The following is a 19,456-nucleotide window of genomic DNA, read 5'->3' as shown; positions in this document are numbered from 1 at the left end:
AATTCACAGCCTTCATAACTGCTATGCAAAATTTGAACACTAAATTATTCTCTGTTTAATTTTTATCTCCTCAAGAATATAGCTGGGAAATCAATGTAATTATATAAATATTATATGACATGAGTCCTTGTTAAATACACTTTTAATGTACTGCATCCACTTGAAATATTGACATTAATCAATTCCTTGACTGTCTTTTTGGGGAGAAGTGATTATTTAACTGTTTAAGGTAGGCAACTGTACGTCTCCTCTTTAAAGTGAGGTGGCATATTATAGACAATCTGTAATTACATAGTATAGCGCATGTTTTTCCATCCAAGTAAAGAAAGTACCAAAATAGAGTTTTCTATCATGAAAAATATTTGTGCTGATTCTGATCTTCCAAAGTTAAAGAATACTAGACAGTAACAGTGGTAAATTGTTAACAAAAAAGAACAAAGGATTCTAAACTTGATAGTATATAGGAATATTGTTAAAGCTATCCTAAAATCTCTGATACACTCCTCCATGGTTTCATTATGTTTCATATGAGATCAGTTTGTCAATTTCTTTTTGAAGTATAGCATTGCAAATCTCTCTAGTGGATGACTGTACAGGACCACATACACAACATATACCAGGGTACCCTGTGAAAACACTACAAATATATATATCCAGGCCAATTAGTTGATTCAATTATGTACAGGACCACATACACAACATATACCAGGGTACCCTATGAAAACACTACAAATATATATATCCAGGCCAATTAGTTGATTCAATTATGTACAGGACCACATACACAACACATACCAGGGTACCCTGTGAAAACACTACAAATATATATATCCAGGCCATTTAGTTGATTCAATTATGTACAGGACCACATACACAACATATACCAGGGTACCCTATGAAAACACTACAAATATATATATCCAGGCCATTTAGTTGATTCAATTATGTACAGGACCACATACACAACATATACCAGGGTACCCTATGAAAACACTACAAATATATATATCCAGGCCAATTAGTTGATTCAATTATGTACAGGACCACATACACAACATATACCAGGGTACCCTGTGAAAACACTACAAATATATATCCAGACCAATTAGTTGATTCAATTATGTACAGGACCACATACACAACATATACCAGGGTACCCTATGAAAACACTACAAATATATATATCCAGGCCAATTAGTTGATTCAATTATGTACAGGACCACATACACAACATATACCAGGGTACCCTGTGAAAACACTACAAATATATATATCCAGGCCATTTAGTTGATTCAATTATGTACAGGACCACATACACAACATATACCAGGGTACCCTGTGAAAACACTACAAATATATATATCCAGGCCAATTAGTTGATTCAATTATGTACAGGACCACATACACAACATATACCAGGGTACCCTGTGAAAACACTACAAATATATATATCCAGGCCAATTAGTTGATTCAATTATGTACAGGACCACATACACAACATATACCAGGGTACCTTGTGAAAACATTACAAATATATATATCCAGGCCAATTAGTTGATTCAATTATATGAACTCTCCCTCTCAGGACTGTCAGAATTTGAATACTTTCAAATGGAAAGTTTTGAAACAAACATTGACTGCCAAAGTATAACAGATTGGAAGGAAATGAACAAATAAAAAAGGGAAAGCACATCCATCTGTACCTATCTATACCTGAACATCTGTTTGAAATACAAACAAATCCTGTTTATATGGCAGGAAGCAGCTATTTATTACCAATAGAAACTTCAACAATAAACACCATTAATCCGTGTTAGGTAAACACATCTCTATGCCTGTCATCACAACAGGCAGTAATCAAAAGTTTTCAGTCCATGGGAAGGTTTTCTTTGCTGGAGTTCCATGTATGAAAAAAAAGATCCAATTAAGGAACATTTAATTGATGAACAAAGAGAAGCGAGTTACAAGTTCTGTCATGGTTCCTCCCAACTTGTGGATCTCCAGACTGCTTCAGTATTGTACTTCATGTAAAATGGGTATAGAAGAGACAACAAGACATAGTCCAGCTTATCTTGAGATTTCATTGGCTAACTATTAAATGGGTCTCACTTTTCAGCTTAAAAATGTTGCTGTGTACTTTCATACATATAGTAAAAGTGGTTTGTGCCACTCTTTAAAGAATCAGAACAAAATATAACAGTTGACTCAAAGAACCTCGGTAAACTATAACAGCTCTATAACAAAGGCAATGATCTAATGGTTTTTTTCATAACAGAGAGCTGCAATGAAAGGGCTCCATTTATTTCTCTCTTATAGTTTGCAAATTCAGTTGCAATGACTTAATGACAATAATACCTTTCAGTCAATCCAGTCAAAGGTATGTTAAAGAAGTGTTACTAGCTCTGTACTGCAGCATTGCAATAGGCAGCTTAATATTAAATTTTCTTAATGTCAAATAATCACCACTGGGACTGGTAGGTGTTTTAGCTCATTTGAGGAGTAAAAACCACTTACGTTAGTGAAGTATTAATAACAATAGTAATAATAATAATGAGCAAGTATTTTTACGACACTTGAGCAAACGCAAATGTGGGGGAAACCCCCAAGTGCTTATAGATTACGACTTAAACGTTAGGTGGCTTTCAATTTAACAAATGTAACTAAAATTTGGAGACTTTTCAATTTAGAAAGTCATTTCATATGGGAAAACTGTAGATTGCTCGTGGATGAAAAACCCACCTTACTATGACCGTCAGGAATCGAACCACAAATCTCCCAATTACTAAGCCTCATTGCTTCAAATGCCACCGCCTCTATCCATTCTGCCAACATTAATGTGTTCTGACAGGGTTTGCATATTTGTGAGTGTGTGTTTGAGCTTTTTTTTTGAGCTTTAAAATATCACCACAGATTCTTGAAATCCAATGAGGAATGGGTTGAATTTGACTAAATACTTAGTAACAAGCTAAGCTGTTGTCATATTATTTCACAGATCACAATGACATGTTGTTACATCACAATTTAGGTTACAAAGTTACTTTAAGACGTAAAGAATAACGCTCTTTACAAGAAGAGGTCTGTTGCATTATCCACATTTTTGATGTTCCTCAACCACAAAATGTAAAATCAGTTATGATGCTAGAATATCACAAAGGGAACTTCAATAAGCACCAGCAACTAAAGATTAAAACCTACTCCCTCCCCCCCCCCCCCAAAAAAAGGGCTGAAAAAGCAAGCAGTTTGCCCTGATTTTATGCTAGCTACATCACGACAAGTGCGATTGAGATCCCTGCTCTATAACATGTGCATGTGAGTTGTGGTACAGCTTTCTAAACCTGCTCAGGACATTCAATGTGTGGAAAACTACAAACTTCTACTGATAACACTGACAAAATGCATGCAATGCGGGGAAAAACTCTTGCTTAAGTTTACCTACGGCCATGTGAGATATATATATGAACATTAAGATTCAGTGGGTGCTTGCATTATAACATCTAGATGCTAGTGAGCATAGCATGATTTTGATCAGAACAATCTTGCTGTGTGCAGTCTAAACATGTGGGCTCCCCTGTCATGATAATTACTTTAAAGAGGATATTCTCATGATAATAGTAGATTGTGAGGAGCATCCAGTTTAATCTACTAAGTTTAACTCTATTGTTAGTCACAGGCATAGCTATGATCATCCTGACATCACAGTGAACTCAGATGAAATAGATAACATGCAGGATATTAGTTAGGAAATGAAGAGACAATATAAACAATAAAATAGGCAATTGAGAGTAATTCTAGACAATCAACTCTCTACATCTATGGAAGTCTCTGCCACCTTCAAACTGCCAGGTAATCAGGAAAGATTCTAAACAATTACGTTGTGGTGGATCAAATTTCACCAATGAGATTTAGGTTGATCTACTTTGGATATTGAAAGACAAACTCACAATGTCTTTGTGCAATCATTTCAACCATGGTTGCATTTTACATTGATTACTCATCAACACAGTAACTTGTGAATACATATCCTATGTACCTTCATTGTCTCTGAGCTGAATGTTTGCACCTACAGTAGAGCCAGCATTATCTGCAATCATTTCAACTATGGTTGCATTTTACTAGTGTTTACATGGGTACAAATATCGGGAACTGGGTACCCGAGAGCGGTTACCCGTCGGGTATCTGGGTACCCGGAAAAAAATTGTTTACCCTCGTGTATCACGATTTTCAAGAAATTACATATTGGATGCTATAATAAATGAATTATATTGTCTGCTGACAATGTTTTCATACATGTTCAAATACGTAGGTGTAAGATAAGGTATCAAACCTTCATCAATAATTTCTATTGCTTTAGTTTCTTTCCTTAACTTGTTAATAACTTTATATAATTAACATCACTTCTAACATCGCACTGCCGCCCCTGCTTATGCTTGCTCTCCACCTCTATTGGATCAGACCATATAAATAACCAATTTAGCTCTTAAACAGTTGTTACTACTACTACCTATTATGCAGGCCCAGGGTTCGCAATAGCCGCGAGATTGCGCGATTCGTGCAATTTGATCGCATTTGGAATAAACGATTAGTAAAAAGCCATTTGCGATTATTATTTTTAGTTATCCCGTCTATAATCCATTAGAAACATCTCGTAAAATTCCTTGTCAGTCTTTCCGTGTATGAAATAAACGAATGAATAAATAGTAATTGTGAGAATTCTTTCAATTTCTCCCACATCGTAGCCTAACACCACACTAAGTCAATGGGGAAAATCTAGCCTATACCTCTGAAATTGTGACACAGTTATAAGATCTCCATGGAATACTTTCGTTATTGCTGTTATCTTCGACCACATGGTAGAATTACACCACACTAAGTCAATGGGAAATCTGTCTAACCATCGGTTTGCCAAAATAAAAAAATTAAAAATCACACTTTGCGTAGGATTCGGGTAATAAATTAGGAACCGGGTAGTATCGCGTCGGCCGGGTACTTTCGTTATTGCTGTTATCTTCGACCACATGGTAGCCTAACACCACACTAAGTCAATAGGAAATCTGCCAAACCATCGGTTTGCCAAAAAAAAAAAAAATTGCATAGGATTCGGGTAATAAATTAGGAACCGAGTAGTAATGCGTCGGGCGGGTACCCGGATAACCCGTGCAAACACTAATACATATCCTATGTACCTTCATTGTCTCTGAGCTGAATGTTTGCACCTAGAGCCAGCATTATCTCCAAACTTGAAAACTCTCCATAACTGGCAGCAACATGAAGTCTGAAGAAGAAAAAACAAGTTTGAAAGTATACTATATTTTGATATTCATATGACCCAGGGAAGCATTATAGAAACCATGTTAATATACAGTAGATGCTGAATATCTACTAATGGATGTACATAATACTCAGAGTAGAGACAGAGATCAAATAAAAGAAGATTAACAGGATACTTGGTTTATAACTCCACTAATGTCATTTGCACCTCCACTCAATGTTCCTGTACATAACAATGTAAATTTACGCCATTTTGTTATATTGCCTCCTGAGGAGGAATCCAAGCATTCCAACATGTCAAAGATGAGACCAAATGCTATGTATTTGTAGTCTTCCTGATCATACTCAGACTTTGTATGCCCCTCGGTGTAGACACAATGCATGTACTAATAAATCTCCTAGAGTTTCTCTTAACACAATCCAACAAGCAAAACTACTGACCAGTCATACACAGACTGATGAGACAAAATGTTAATTTGCACAGAAAAATGCAAAATCAACAATTTATCCAACGATATATTAGCTAGGAAAAGACTCAAACTAATGATCTGGAGGTGAACAACACCCTAAGACTATTAATATTTACAACTATGTACTATCGGACATATTTAGGGACCCAGCAGCACTACATGATAATCTCCATTAGAATGTGTTATAAGATGAGAGTGGCCATAAACTTCGTGGATACAGCATGGAAGCCACATTAAGTCACTTTCAACTATTGTATTAAGCAATGTCCACTTCGCTGACTGGACAAGATTGGTTTGGAGGACAACTACTGTACTCACGCTGTTTGGCCTTCCTTATTGGCCTTGGAGGGAGATGTTCCCTTCTTTGTGAGCGCATGCTTGAGCTTCTCTGTGTTTCCATCTCTGACAGCCTGCAGCACTTTATCATCATACTTAGTCCACTCATTCTAGTATTAGACAGAAAAGAAAAAATTGTTTAAGAAAAAATTTGTTGTAAACAATAATGTACTTTTAGTCTCTCAGAATTAAATTGACCTCCTCAGTACATATTTTGTTACATTTTCAACATTAATGATTATCTCTTGGAAGGAGATTTGAGGATTAATTAGACGGGAGACCAGGGAAGGGGCATCCTCAACTTAATGATCAGACAAAGCATTTCATCCAAAGTTTATTCCACATACAAAAATGGTTAATATTATTCTGGCATGCAACTAAAACTCAAGTTAGGAATACAAGTAAAGACATGCATTGCACACAACTTTCAATAATAACAATTTCAAAAACAGTATCACATAGTAAACCATACCACATTACACAACTATCTCTTACTACAAATATGTATTGGTGTTTGACTAAAAATATCTTGAGGAAGAGTACAAAGTCCTTAGGTTGAGTCCAAAATGAATTTTTGTTTTCTCCGAGTACGAGTACAAAATCCCAAGTACGAGTATGGTGAAATGTACTGGAGTACAGACTTGAGTACTTAATGTATGCTACATACATTTGTATGAGTTAAGTTAAAAAGCATAAATATAAACTTGACTTTATAACAAGACTTTAGAACAGGGTCAGAAACATCATGATAATTAGGGGAAATCAATTATGTAACTCTTAACCACACTCCAACTATTGTGCTGTAAACACATGGGCGAAGCAACAAATATTAACTTCCTCTTCCCTGAATGCATCTCCAACAGAAACATAATAACCATGTAGCCTAGTGAGCACTGCTAATTTTAGCACATCCTAGTGAAGAGTAATTGAAGATAGCCAAAGTAAATGTGGTAACAGATTGGCTAATATTATAGAAGAACAGTAATGCTGTATTGTAGAAACAAATACTGCTTTGAATGACAGACTCCCAGAAACAGAAAGAACAGCCAAACCAGAAAGGTACAGTTGCTGAACAACTGAGTTACTGTAGGGCAAGTAGTACCTGCATAGAATAGAGGAGTTACCTACATAGACTGGAAGTGTTCTCTCAGAAGAATAGAGGAATTAACCAAATATAATAAAGGTAACTTACAAAGAAGAGGTGCACTTACATGAGTACTATCAAAATAGATAGAAATGTACCATTGCCTCAGTAGACAAGTGCAGATATCTAAATTAAAGTTACCTAGATTTAAGCAGCAGTTACTAAAATAGGTAACTTTTATTTAGGTAAGTGCTTATTTTAATTACGTAACTGCACACTGCTGTTTACATTACAGAATGTTTCTAATCAATTATGTGCTTCTTTCTATTTAGGTCGAAAGAACAATTAACTTTAAAGAAAGCTGTTGATGAAAGGTGCAGTTACCAAAGTAGACAGGTGGAGTGGCTTAAACAGAAATGTGTAGTTACCTAACGAGGAAGGAGTAATCAACTAAAGATGGAAATAGCAATTAACTTTATATAGATGCTGTGGCTAGCTTCAAGCCACCAGGTGCAGTTGCCTAAAGAGCAAGTACAGATACTTAAATCAAAGTTAGCACTTTAATTAAAGTAAAAGTTACCTTTAATTAGGTCACTAAAATATGTGACTTCACATTTCTATTAAGGTTGTTAGGTTCTAGGTCCTATGGCAATGTTTTGCATTATAATGTTCACTGAACATACTGTAGAAGGTTCCTTGATGTCATTCTGAATAGTAAAGACACAGATATATGTTATCTTGATATAATATTGTTCCAAGGGATAGCACCCTGAAACCAAAGCTGGTATGTGTTTGTATGTTCGTTTTCTTTCTTGTTTCTTTTCGGGCAAATTTTAGGATGAAGAAGCTAATCTATATAACTCACACTTTCCATTTTATAAGAACCACGAACTGAACAGTACTTTTTTTTCTTAAACATTTCTGTAATGATGCAGAGAGAGTGTGAACTTCTTTACTTCAAACATACTAAAATACCTGTATTACCTCAAACAATATAACCATTTCCTCCAGAGTATTAACAACATCCTGATCATCTGCCAACCTATTACAGACCGCCAAAGATGCTTTGTACCGTGGAGTCAACTAACTGCACTGCTATTATTTTAAGTCTCTTAGCATGAAAGACCAGCGTAGAGAGTTTGATGATCCTAAACTAGACTAATGATTTACTGGTTTGGGTTTTCATCATAGTTGTGCAAGATCCAGTAGTCTTGTTCAAAAGCTTTCAAATTTGCTTTTTTTAAAGTGTTTACATGTGATTAATACAAATATTCATAGGTGTGGTTGATTTTAACTCAAGACAAAAACATGAAAGAAGAAAGGATTAATATAAACTAAATTGTAAGATTTAAGAATGGTTAATTTGGAAGGAATTAGAGAAAGTGAGGTAGGAATACACCAGAAAGAAGAAATATGAAATTGGTTTCAGCCCTAGGCAAGTCAACATGATCTAATGTGCATTTGTATTGGAACTGAATTAAAACATTAAAAGTTGATTACTTTATTCCTCAACAATATTTCTCTCAGACTTTTTCAAATGAATCGTCTTGTTTGTCTACAGTTGAAACTTGAAAGGTTTAAGCATCAGCTAAAGTTGCGAGTTAACCTACATAATTTTGACTGGTCCAGCCAGCCATTGAAGTAGTATTTACCTACTGTACATGGCGATATTTAAATTGAGTGTAAGCTGGGCAATGAAATAAATATACTGATTTCACGACAATTTGCTGTTTTAAAGAATCAATTTTCTTAAAGTGTAACTTCTAAGATCCTAATTGAAATGTATTCTAATTCTACCGTTTAAACCACAAGCATGTGACTCTGTAAAGAATGTTTGAAATGTGTGGAGTAATTTAATTTCCTAAATTATAAAAGGCTTCAATTCCTACTGTGTATACTATACATTCTAATGTTTAGGTAAATCTATATTTTCATTTGGGTGGAAGTCATCGTTAACCTGATCAGGCCGTATGGAATGTTCATGTATATTCCTGATATGCCTCTCCCCAACCTGCCCCCCCTGCCCCCCACCCATCCCCCCCCACAAATCTTACTCAAATGGTTCTACCAGACTGGCAAAGTCAACAGAAGATATTGAAGTAGAAGGTCATAAATTAAAAGATGGATGATTCACCATAATTATGTTTGCAATCCAGTCTGTAAATCAACAAAGTTAACACTTTTCATTATCAAAACTAATGGCATTGGCAACAGAATTTACCAAACTTGCTTTCATATTAACTTCCAAAGCCTTCCAAATTTTTCAACCCTTTGGAAGTGCTTGACAAAAGACAAGAACACTGGATTATTAATCTTGTCATCCTTTTCACCCAAACACAGCAGGCCACTGTGAGGATGCTTCCCTATACACTTTACATTCTTGTCACCCTGATGTCACTATTAATATAAAGTTGCCATGTCTGCTTGTGTGAATATCCTGTACCATATTCCTTATATACTCTATTATAAATCCACTACTAATTAGAACCATTAAGAACATTTCCTTGAACACTGACTTCTAACAGCAATGTCTCAACAGGTTGTCACCTTTGCCTTTCTTAATATTATCTGGTCACATGGATATCCTGTCAAAAAACCAAGTCATCATCTTGCTCTCTCGATGGAAACATCACACAGATCGGTGCTGTTTGAGGAAGTTTAACTTGTACAATTGTCTTATCGTGTGATATTGTTATGAAGAAGAAATGCTGACAGTAATGATTTACAACTATTGTTACTTTCAATGAAGAGAATAAGAACTGACATGAAGCTAAATGCCATGTATAAATAAATCAAACTTGTTGGCTTTTCATGATGCACAAAAAACAAAAGCGAAATGTGAGGTTGAGTGGCTGTGGCCTGCGGTGCTATGGCCGAGTGGATAAAGGCGGCTGCATTTGAAGCAATGAGGCTTAGCAATCGGGAGGTTCGGGGTTCGATTACCGGCCAGGTCATAGTAAGGTGGGTTTGACTTTCTAAATTGAAAAGATTCCAAATTTGAGTTAAAATGTTGAATTGGAAGCCACCTGACGTGTAAGTTGTAATCCATAAGCCCTTGCAGGTTTCTCCCACATTTGTGGTCGCTTAAGCGTCGTAAAAATAACTGCTGATTATTATTATTATTAAGCTACATTTGTAAATTAATGTAAAACGTACACAATCATCACAACAGCATTGCCCTTTTGCCTACAGTAAGTTCTGCTTATTTAATTTTTACTGTCACGTATTTGTGATTATTATTGCATTCACCTGGTTAAGCCACCTTGAAACTAAAACTTGTTGAGTACAGTGCTTATTCATCAACAGCTGTGTAAAGAAAAATGTAATCGCATGTTACTTCCTCAATCTGATTAAGAGTTTAACATATAACCCACTACAGTTAACAAAGCAAAATGCAACAGAATATATACTGAATTGCATCTTCTACTAAATTGAATAAATGGGGACATTCAATAGCACTGTTTGTTACTGAGTTGAACAGATAGGGACATTGCATAGCACTGGTTGTTACTTCACTGGAATGCACAGTCTGGCCTTCAGGAGTTAACCCATTACCACCCATCCCTGCCCCTGACCGGGTTACTTCCATGATCCCAAATTCTGCACAAAAATCTTTTGTCGAGATAAAACATTTAAGTGAATTGTGTTGGAATTAAATGTGAAGTGACCTGACGTACAGGATACTGTACTCTTTGATTACACTCAAACATGTATACAGCATACATCTCTTCACAGTACATTCTCATCACAATATGTGAAAGCTGACCACAGTAATAACTGTTTCCAATCTAACTGGACACTGGGATTCTTAAAGTTGAAAGCTGTGCACCCTGCCCCTTATAAAAGGTTGGTTCAACCTTGCCCTAGAATTCCCACTTTCCAATTGTGAAATTCTAGGCATGTTGTATGTATTGCTAGCTATAGTTGTAGCAGGGAGTTTTTATGGAACAACTCCCTGGTTGTAGCATGAGAAAGCAAAGAGAAGCATGCAATTCTTTCTGCCAGTTTTGGAAGACTTTACAACTCAACAAATTAGTTTTTTTTTTCTTTCAGACAAATAAAAACCAGGAAGCACTAAAGCTAAAAGCCTGATAATGTAAACTGTTCCTTTTTATACAAAACAGGAACTGCTACAACTGTCTGGAGCCTTTATTAGTCTCTAGAGTTGAGTTCTTGGAAATTATTTTGCCTTAAAGTTTAGAAATAACAATGATTTGGTAGATTCAAGGCAGTCTGTTAAAGGATACTGGAGACTTCAAGGTCTGCATCCTCAACAAAAGGAAACCAGATACCATTTAATACAACCAGGGAGCTGCTACTCTCACCTGATACAACCATACCTTTTGTACATACTAACAAACTATTGGATATACTGTACTGCAGCTGGTTGTTTGTACAACACTGTGTAGTATAGACTTTGTTCCATAATGTGAAACATACAGTAGTACTAACAAAAATTTATAAAAAAGTATGTGGGCAATTCCACGATGGAGGGGACATGGCCTAAAAATAAGAAGTGTCAGTTTTCAACCTGCTATCAGTCTAATATTGTAGTATACATATCTAAGTTTGTGGAATAGGTAAGCAATTTTTCTCCAACACTCAAATTTTGAATACATGCCTCAATTAATCAAGGAGGATGAGAGCTCAAAATAATCCTGAAAATGCATCATACATTAAATTCCATCCTACATAATACTCATCAGATAGTATTTAGTAGTTTTATTATGTGTTATGATAGATACTCCTGTTGACTGTGTTATGACAGAAAAACATTTCAAAATTTCTTCATGACAACTTCAGAACAGACATTTTTCAGGCCTCAATCACTGGTGTAACGTGAGTAACCGAAAATATAACTTTTTCTCTATGTGACATTTCTTTAACAAGTGGAAATCTGATAACCATAATTTCGTAAGTACTCATAGTCCCAAGTGTGGAAACAAGATCACTAATGAGGAGAGACCCATCATGTGTGAGTGATAAATCACTGAAATCTGTAACGTAAGTAACCGTGTAACGTGAGTAACCAATGTGTAACGTGAGTAACCAAGCTAACACACTGAAACAATGCTGGAAATGCCTATTATTGTCTTGTAAATAATTGCTCAATAAGAGAGGGCAGTAGGGGTTAGGATAAGGGTTAGTAAGACACCTGGAGAGTACTCTCCCTATCACCCATGAAGAAGATTCAGCAAGAAGCTCGGAGGGTGGCCACTAGACGACAAGTTGCCTCCTCCTGCATCTTTCAACCTGGAGCGGGAAAGGGCTGGATCCACTTCCTTCAATTCTACCAAGGCCCTGATCCAAATAAACTTCTCTGAGAACTACACATGTGTATCTCAAGATGAAATCCAGAGTGCCCACTGGAACCAATGACAGGTGAGCCTGTTCACAGTAGCAGCGTGGCACTCCGTTTCCCTCGATTCCAGTGTTGTGGCATCAGACAGCCTGGTCCACTCCAAGGATACAGTTATGGCATATGTGGACAAAGTTCTTGATGGCCTAACCCAAGCCATGAAGTCTGTATCCGTCTGGTCGGATGGTCCGGCTTTACAATTTAAGAACAGATTCCTCACTGCTCCTATTATCCGCCTTCAAGAAAAGCACAATCTCAAGATTCTGTGAATGGGATTGGTGGAGCAGTGAAGCGTCGTGTATGGAACTAAGTCAAATCTTGGAAGGCAGTCATTACCAATGCAAAAAGCTTTGTGGCAGCACCACTGGATTGCCCAAGGTGGAAGCCCTACTGATGCCGCAAGCTGAAATTGAGGCGAGAAATAGCGAACTCGGTCTGAAATCTGTATTTGAGAATGCCAAGCAAATCGTTGGAATGGCCAGTAAACATCACTTGCAGGTACAGAACAAGGATGTCATCTCCTTCACAATTACAGATGATGGCAACAGCTCTGCTGAAAGGAATACCCCCCTCAGAGATGGGGGAGGCCACAGAAAAATGCAACCTGCTCAGGGAGTGGCAATGCTGGTATAGAACTTGGTATAGACTGGTATGCCGTTGAATACAAAGCGGTATTGTACCCCTGTGTAATAGAAGCAAAGGGGGGCCAGAACGACGTACAAGTGTCAGTGATGCAGCCAGCTGGGCCCAATTGAAAATGGCTAAACCCAAGGCACAAGATATTCTATCGCAGGGAGAAACTCACTACCAACCTTGATGCACCAACCTTGGCCAATAACTGTGGGCACTTCAAATTTTCTGTCGCCTTTTGAAGACTGAACGAATCAGCTCTCTTCCAAAGCCTCTTCCAAACGTTACTCAATGTTAAATTGAGATGTTAATGTAGAACATATGTTACCAATTTCCTATTGGTTCATGGTTTTTGTTCAGTTGGCCTGTAACTTCCCCAGAGAGTTTAGTTCCCTTAGTTTTTTTATTCTGGGTAAATTCAAGTTTGACACACTGCTAGTCCTCAAATAAAACTTAATTACAATGTTCAGAATTTGTTGCTGATTTGTGAAGATATGATTCATGCATTATCTCAAAAAGACATGGTATATCTCATTTAGATTGTGATATTATTGAATTACACTGGAGAAGATGTTCAAAATGTCAATTCCACTGATATATGGGTGTTTCCTAGTCATTATCCAGCAGCAAGTTCCTCACAGACTCTGATTCCCTATGTATTGATATAGGTGGATAAACTGTAACGTGAGTAACCGTAACGTGAGTAACCGTTGAATGCCTCATTTTCACCAAGACAGGAAACCAGATGTGATTTTGATTGTGTTCAGTATTTGTATCATCACCTAAGGTCCAAAAAACATGCATCCAATTTCTTTAAATATATCCAGTATGAGGACACTTTTTGAGTGAAGTTAATTTTTGGCGTCGGGGTGATTTTCAAATGTAACGTGAGTAACCGACACTTTCATGTACCTATCTCCGACAAGAAACAAGATAATCAAATTGTGTTTTCGCAAATGTTTAGGTAAATTTGTTACCCTATCCATGCATAGAGATCAGCCATTCAAATGAATGAATGGTGGAGCTATCAAACCATTTGTGAGTGAAAGTCTTCAAAAATGTAACGTGAGTAACCGTGGAATTGCCCATGTACTTTGAAGTTGAGAAAAAAAAAGTTGTATTTATGAACAGAATTGGGCATACTGGACTGTAGGGAAGGGCAACATGCACAGTATTTTGCAATTAAATAGAGGAATGGTTGGAAACTTATAATCCTGGATCCTGATAATAGAGGCTAAGATAGTCCAGGCTTGACTGTACATCATGTTATTTTTAGTATCAAATACCATCCGCACTGATCTCTACTCTAGTATCAAATAACAACCGCACTAATCTCTACTCCAGTAGAAGCTCTGATCTCTACTCTGCACTGATCTCTAGTCTAGTCGCAAATAACTACCACACTGATCTCTACTCCTGTAGACGCACTGATCTCTACTCTAGTAGACGCACTGATCTTTTCTCCGCACTGATCTCTACTCTAGTATCAAATAACAACCGCACTGATATCTACTCCAGTAGAAGCAGATCTGATCTCTACTCTAAGAAACCAACCGAACTGATCTCTACTACATGTAAAATTAAAGGCATATTAACTAAACATTAACATGATGCTTCATTGATAAGTAAATTACATAACTTATTTAATTCGATGTAGTTACTAACAAAATAGAAATTTTGTTCCTTACAATACCTATTCATATGTATGCACTGAACTAATGCAAAATCAACATAACCATAATCTTGATATCTCAACAATTGACTCAATTTCACAAGGCCATGGCGGCATAAATTATTTCTACAGTGGATAAAATCTATTTTTGTTGCTTCTCACCTGTGAAACACGGGGCCAACCTCCACAGAACATGGTTAATATAGTAACCCATGGGCTTCAGTTTAGCTTCAGTTTATCTCAGCGCAGTTTCATTCACCAACAAATGGAATTTAGTGTAGTGTTATCACATCTTATCTGACACTAGTCAGCCAATGTGACCATTTACACAGTAATGCCAGACTAAACGCTACAATAGAAACTACTAATATTATTACAAAAACAATCTTCAACACAATCGATTGAAGTACATTGAGTACTTCAGTAGATTAATTAACTAACTTAACTACTTAAGTCCAAAGGATGCTTTGCCTTCTCTACTTTCACTACTGGAATTTGAGAAACCTTTATAACCTTAAAATGCAAACTTTGCTTTCTCTAAATGACCTTAAACTTGAACATAATATTTAGCAAATAGTTTCTTTCCAGCAATTATATTAAACCACTTGAAAATGTGCAATTACTTAGTTTAACTGCTGTAAAGGGAACTAGACGTTAATTAAGGTACCATCAAGTCCGCATACTGTGATCCAAACAAACACTAAGGTACTCTAGGTTCATCAATTTAATCATTTTACACTTTCAGATTAACTTCCTGCATTCATTCACTCTCGCTTCTTAAAGCCTATTGTGAAATCACTACTTAAATCTTGGCACAGAGCCACAGATAGGAGAACCAATAGGTTGCATGTAATTCTATCAAGGGTTGGAATGTCCAGACTAGTATGTCAGCTTATTATGTGTTAAATATTAGTTTTTCAATCACAAAATGTTTGCAATTTTGTGAAGTATTGGAATATTCCGTCATATCTAAGAGTTTTATTAAAGTAAAAAATTTGTCGACCAAATTCAAACAGTTTAAAGGTCTAGTTCTGGTCCATGATATATGAACATAATAACTTGCTTAACCATGGAAAGTTACATTGTCTGACAAGGTTTTACAACTTAAAGGGACACACCTTGTGCTGCTGTCAAATCAGTAATACAAACAATGTTATACTAGATGGTAACTAAGGCTCTGGAGATTTTGATAAATAACTTCCTTTGGCCCTGGTAATTAATTATAGGCTAAGCACTCTTAAACGATTTGCTTCAAATTGACAAAGGATTACCTGATGTAAAAAAATCAATGGCCATTACAGCAAAACTTTGACTCAAACAAATACAGGTGTGAGAGCCCTTTCGGCCTGCAGTAGCATCTAAGACATTAAAGGACTCCCAATTGACTTGTCTGTTTGCAATAGTGTGATACAAATATTAACATCACATTGGAATCAATGTACCCGTAAAGCAGGGAAGCTCAAACACCATCCTCACTAAATAGAGGGACACAGTGTAGTGTGTATTGATTCTTGTGAATTCTGTAATGGTTTATTGATCTTTTGACAGGGACAGGGTACAATATTTGTTTTGGACACATGTAAAAGGGCAATGACCATTCATGTACATCCTCCACATCAAATCATTATCCTAGTTGATGGTTACTGTACAGTTTACTACAACACACTAAAGCTCTAAGACTCTTTCCAATTTTGTATCTTATATACTGGAGAAAAAGGTTCATCGTTAGCCGATAAATTGACAAAGTGATTAAAAAGTAAAATCAATATGGGACGACTTTACACAGTCTGAAGTGAAATGCTTGAGAGCATTTATAACCCTGATTCATGACGTCAATGAAGTAACCATTCATGTATGTGACATATCTACATTCAACCATTGTAATTAATTGCTAGGCATACAATAAGGTCAGTGTGGTAATCGTCCTTCCTCTCTCAACATTGGAGTACCTGTTGCAGACTACTGTACAGACACAGAATGCATTTTTGTGTATAACTCTCCTGGGTATGAAGTATAAATTAGCTGAAATCCAACAAAGAGAATCCCTCATAAACCTCATTGTTGAATAAAGAAGAATTAGATGCTGACACAATGCAGGTTCTTCATTATAATGCATTGTGTAGACATGTACACACGACAAACGAAATAAGCTCTTCATGGTTGAAATTGCAAAAGGAAGCAGGTATGAATCCATGTTGACATAAATAATATGATATGCAATTGGAAATGTGTTGAATAAACAAGATTTCCAAACCAAAAACAGAACAGATACTTACAACTACAAATAACTGGAATAATTGTCCATACAAAAATGCAAAGGAAATGCTTGCAAGTTTTTTTTGCCCATTTTTTGCATAGATCTGCACTTTAATGACGTCATGCAACCAGAGAATAACTTCTCTGACATTTCAAAATGACATACTATGCAAAACTGACCGATTGCTACACAAATGCCAAACATACAAGTAAAATCACACTTTGCAACATGTTAAAGTATCAACAGGACTGGTATAAAATACAGCTTACAATCTTTATTACAGCAATGTAGTATTTGGATGGATGGTGGCTTAACAGGAAAAGTATCAGAACATATTAGTGCTGAGTAGTCAATAGATGAATTTCAGTATGCACAGACAAAGGGGCTATGCAAATTATTGGTTTTCAAGATGTACAGTATGTAGCTAGTACATGTACAGAAATATGAAATATCTTAAAGAGGTTATGAAATGAAAACTGTTCATGTCTTGGAATGGTTTATCTACATTACTACAACACCACCCATGCACAACTTTCCCTAAATACGGCTTCAAACGCCAGAAATTCGCTGTCAAAATATTCCCTAGAGACCTCTCGAGCTGCCACTCATAAAAAAAAAATCAAAGCTGCCCACCACAGTTCATATGACGTCATCAAAGGAACCATTTCAGCCAAAGCCTCCTCCTCTCTGTTCACCGATACAGCGTTACACAGTTTACTATGTATGTAACCACAACACTCTTCTCACCAATTGAAAATCTCTTCTCCCGAATCTTCCGATTCCAAGGAAATAGGACTTCACCTCTCAGGACATTTGTAAGCTTTGACGAAAATTATTTTCTTAAGGAAGAAGAGGAGGAAATACTTTTCAAGGGTTTTGAAGATAATATCTGTGTTTTTCCCTATCAATTGAGCCCCTTGCAGATGAATTGTAAAACGGTCCCGATGGCCGAGAGGCGTCGCTGCCGATCGAAGTCCCTGAGCAGAACGGTTGGACGACCCTGAACCGAAACTGGTGGGTTGAGCATATAAACAAAACCACCATTATTAAGACCATCATATGATTTAAATTATCGCGAATGTCAATGATCCTGCTACTTAACCTCGTAGCAAAGCTTCTAGAACGTTGTGTCTTACAGTGCAATGAAAATGTGACATTCTGTACAGTGCAACCCTATAGTACTAGTAGTGGTAACATGGGGTCTAGACCTAACTAATAGACGTTGTATAACAGGCTAGCTCATGTAATTGTATCATCCAACTGTTACGTAAAATCACAACACAACGCCAGTTTTACCACAAAAGAAAACTTGCAGATAAAGTATTGACTGTTCTAAAACCAACTGGCTTTAAGTTTTGTGCAAAATATTAGGTAACCAAAAATAAAATTGTCATTTGCTGTATCAAGGAGGCCTAGGCTATGGTCCCAACAAGTAATTTGGCAACAGTATAAGCCTACAGGCACTCGTACCGTTGTGTACGTGTAGTGTTTTGAGCGAGTCATGTTCAAATTCTTCCATTTCTGTCATCTTTTGGAAAAGCTTGCAGTAGAAATCCGTCTTTACTTGTGTTGGAGCAACCTGATACCACATATCGGCTCGGCATATTTAACAGTTACGAGATAAATTTACTTAAAAACAAAACTCCAAACACCAAATCTCAATTACTACGGAGCGCTGCAACAGTGCAATGTTGTGTGTTCTCAGACGTTTAAGAATGTAAACATAGCGTCTCGGAAGTGAGATGAGTTCCTCGACTGACGTCACGCCGCATTACCGTAAATACAACAATTTTTAGAAAGTTTTATTACCCTCAAATTTTTTATCGTTTATTCCTCGAGGATGCAAGCTGTGTTTGACACAAATTGGGTATCATTGGAAAGCTACGAGTGTACAGAATACGATGATAAAGAATTTTTTTTCCATTTCATAACCTCTTTAAAGTTTCCTCTTAAAACACATACTACTAGTACACGCCATCATGACTGTATAGGTTTCTATTGTCAATGGTACCAAATCAAAAGGTTTCAACAATGAAATGACAGTTCAATCAAACTGACAAATTTGAAATCTGCATTGAATGTGATTAAGGTATCCCTTCGATTCCCAACATATCTCACCCACACAATTTTATCAAGTAGTATTATAAACATAAATAAATACTAAAATGTCAATTTGAAATATTTGTACTTTCACTTCATCAAATGACATAAAATTTTGACTAGTCAAGCAAATGACCAACATTGTCAAATATTTATTACTGCACAGGGTTTTATTATCGAAATGCATCAAACACAAACTATGGTCAAAATAAAATCAAAAGCTGCCTTAACACCACCCTATTGTAAACAAATTCATTTGTTTAAATAGTATGATCAGTCA

General features: G+C 36.4%; 1 protein-coding gene across 4 annotated transcripts in view; it reads right to left on the bottom strand.

The window, feature by feature from the left end:
- Positions 1 to 19,456, bottom strand: part of LOC139978214 (uncharacterized) — a 44,256-nt gene that overhangs the window by 20,372 nt on the left and 4,428 nt on the right. For 2 of the 4 annotated variants that reach the window (XM_071988166.1, XM_071988168.1), the window contains exons 3-4: positions 6,057 to 6,184; positions 5,184 to 5,272 (exon numbers count right to left, since the gene is read on the bottom strand). In XM_071988166.1, coding sequence (XP_071844267.1) covers positions 5,184 to 5,272; positions 6,057 to 6,184 — 217 coding nt within the window. Of the gene's footprint in view, positions 1 to 4,030; positions 4,107 to 5,183; positions 5,273 to 6,056; positions 6,185 to 14,981; positions 15,223 to 19,456 lie in introns of those variants that run through there. The other 2 variants (XM_071988167.1, XM_071988169.1) reach the window with 2 other exon arrangements.

Source organism: Apostichopus japonicus, chromosome 13 (assembly GCF_037975245.1).
Source record: "Apostichopus japonicus isolate 1M-3 chromosome 13, ASM3797524v1, whole genome shotgun sequence".
NCBI classification, from domain to species: Eukaryota; Metazoa; Echinodermata; class Holothuroidea; order Aspidochirotida; family Stichopodidae; genus Apostichopus; species Apostichopus japonicus.
This window is presented reverse-complemented; position numbering and strand designations above follow the sequence as displayed.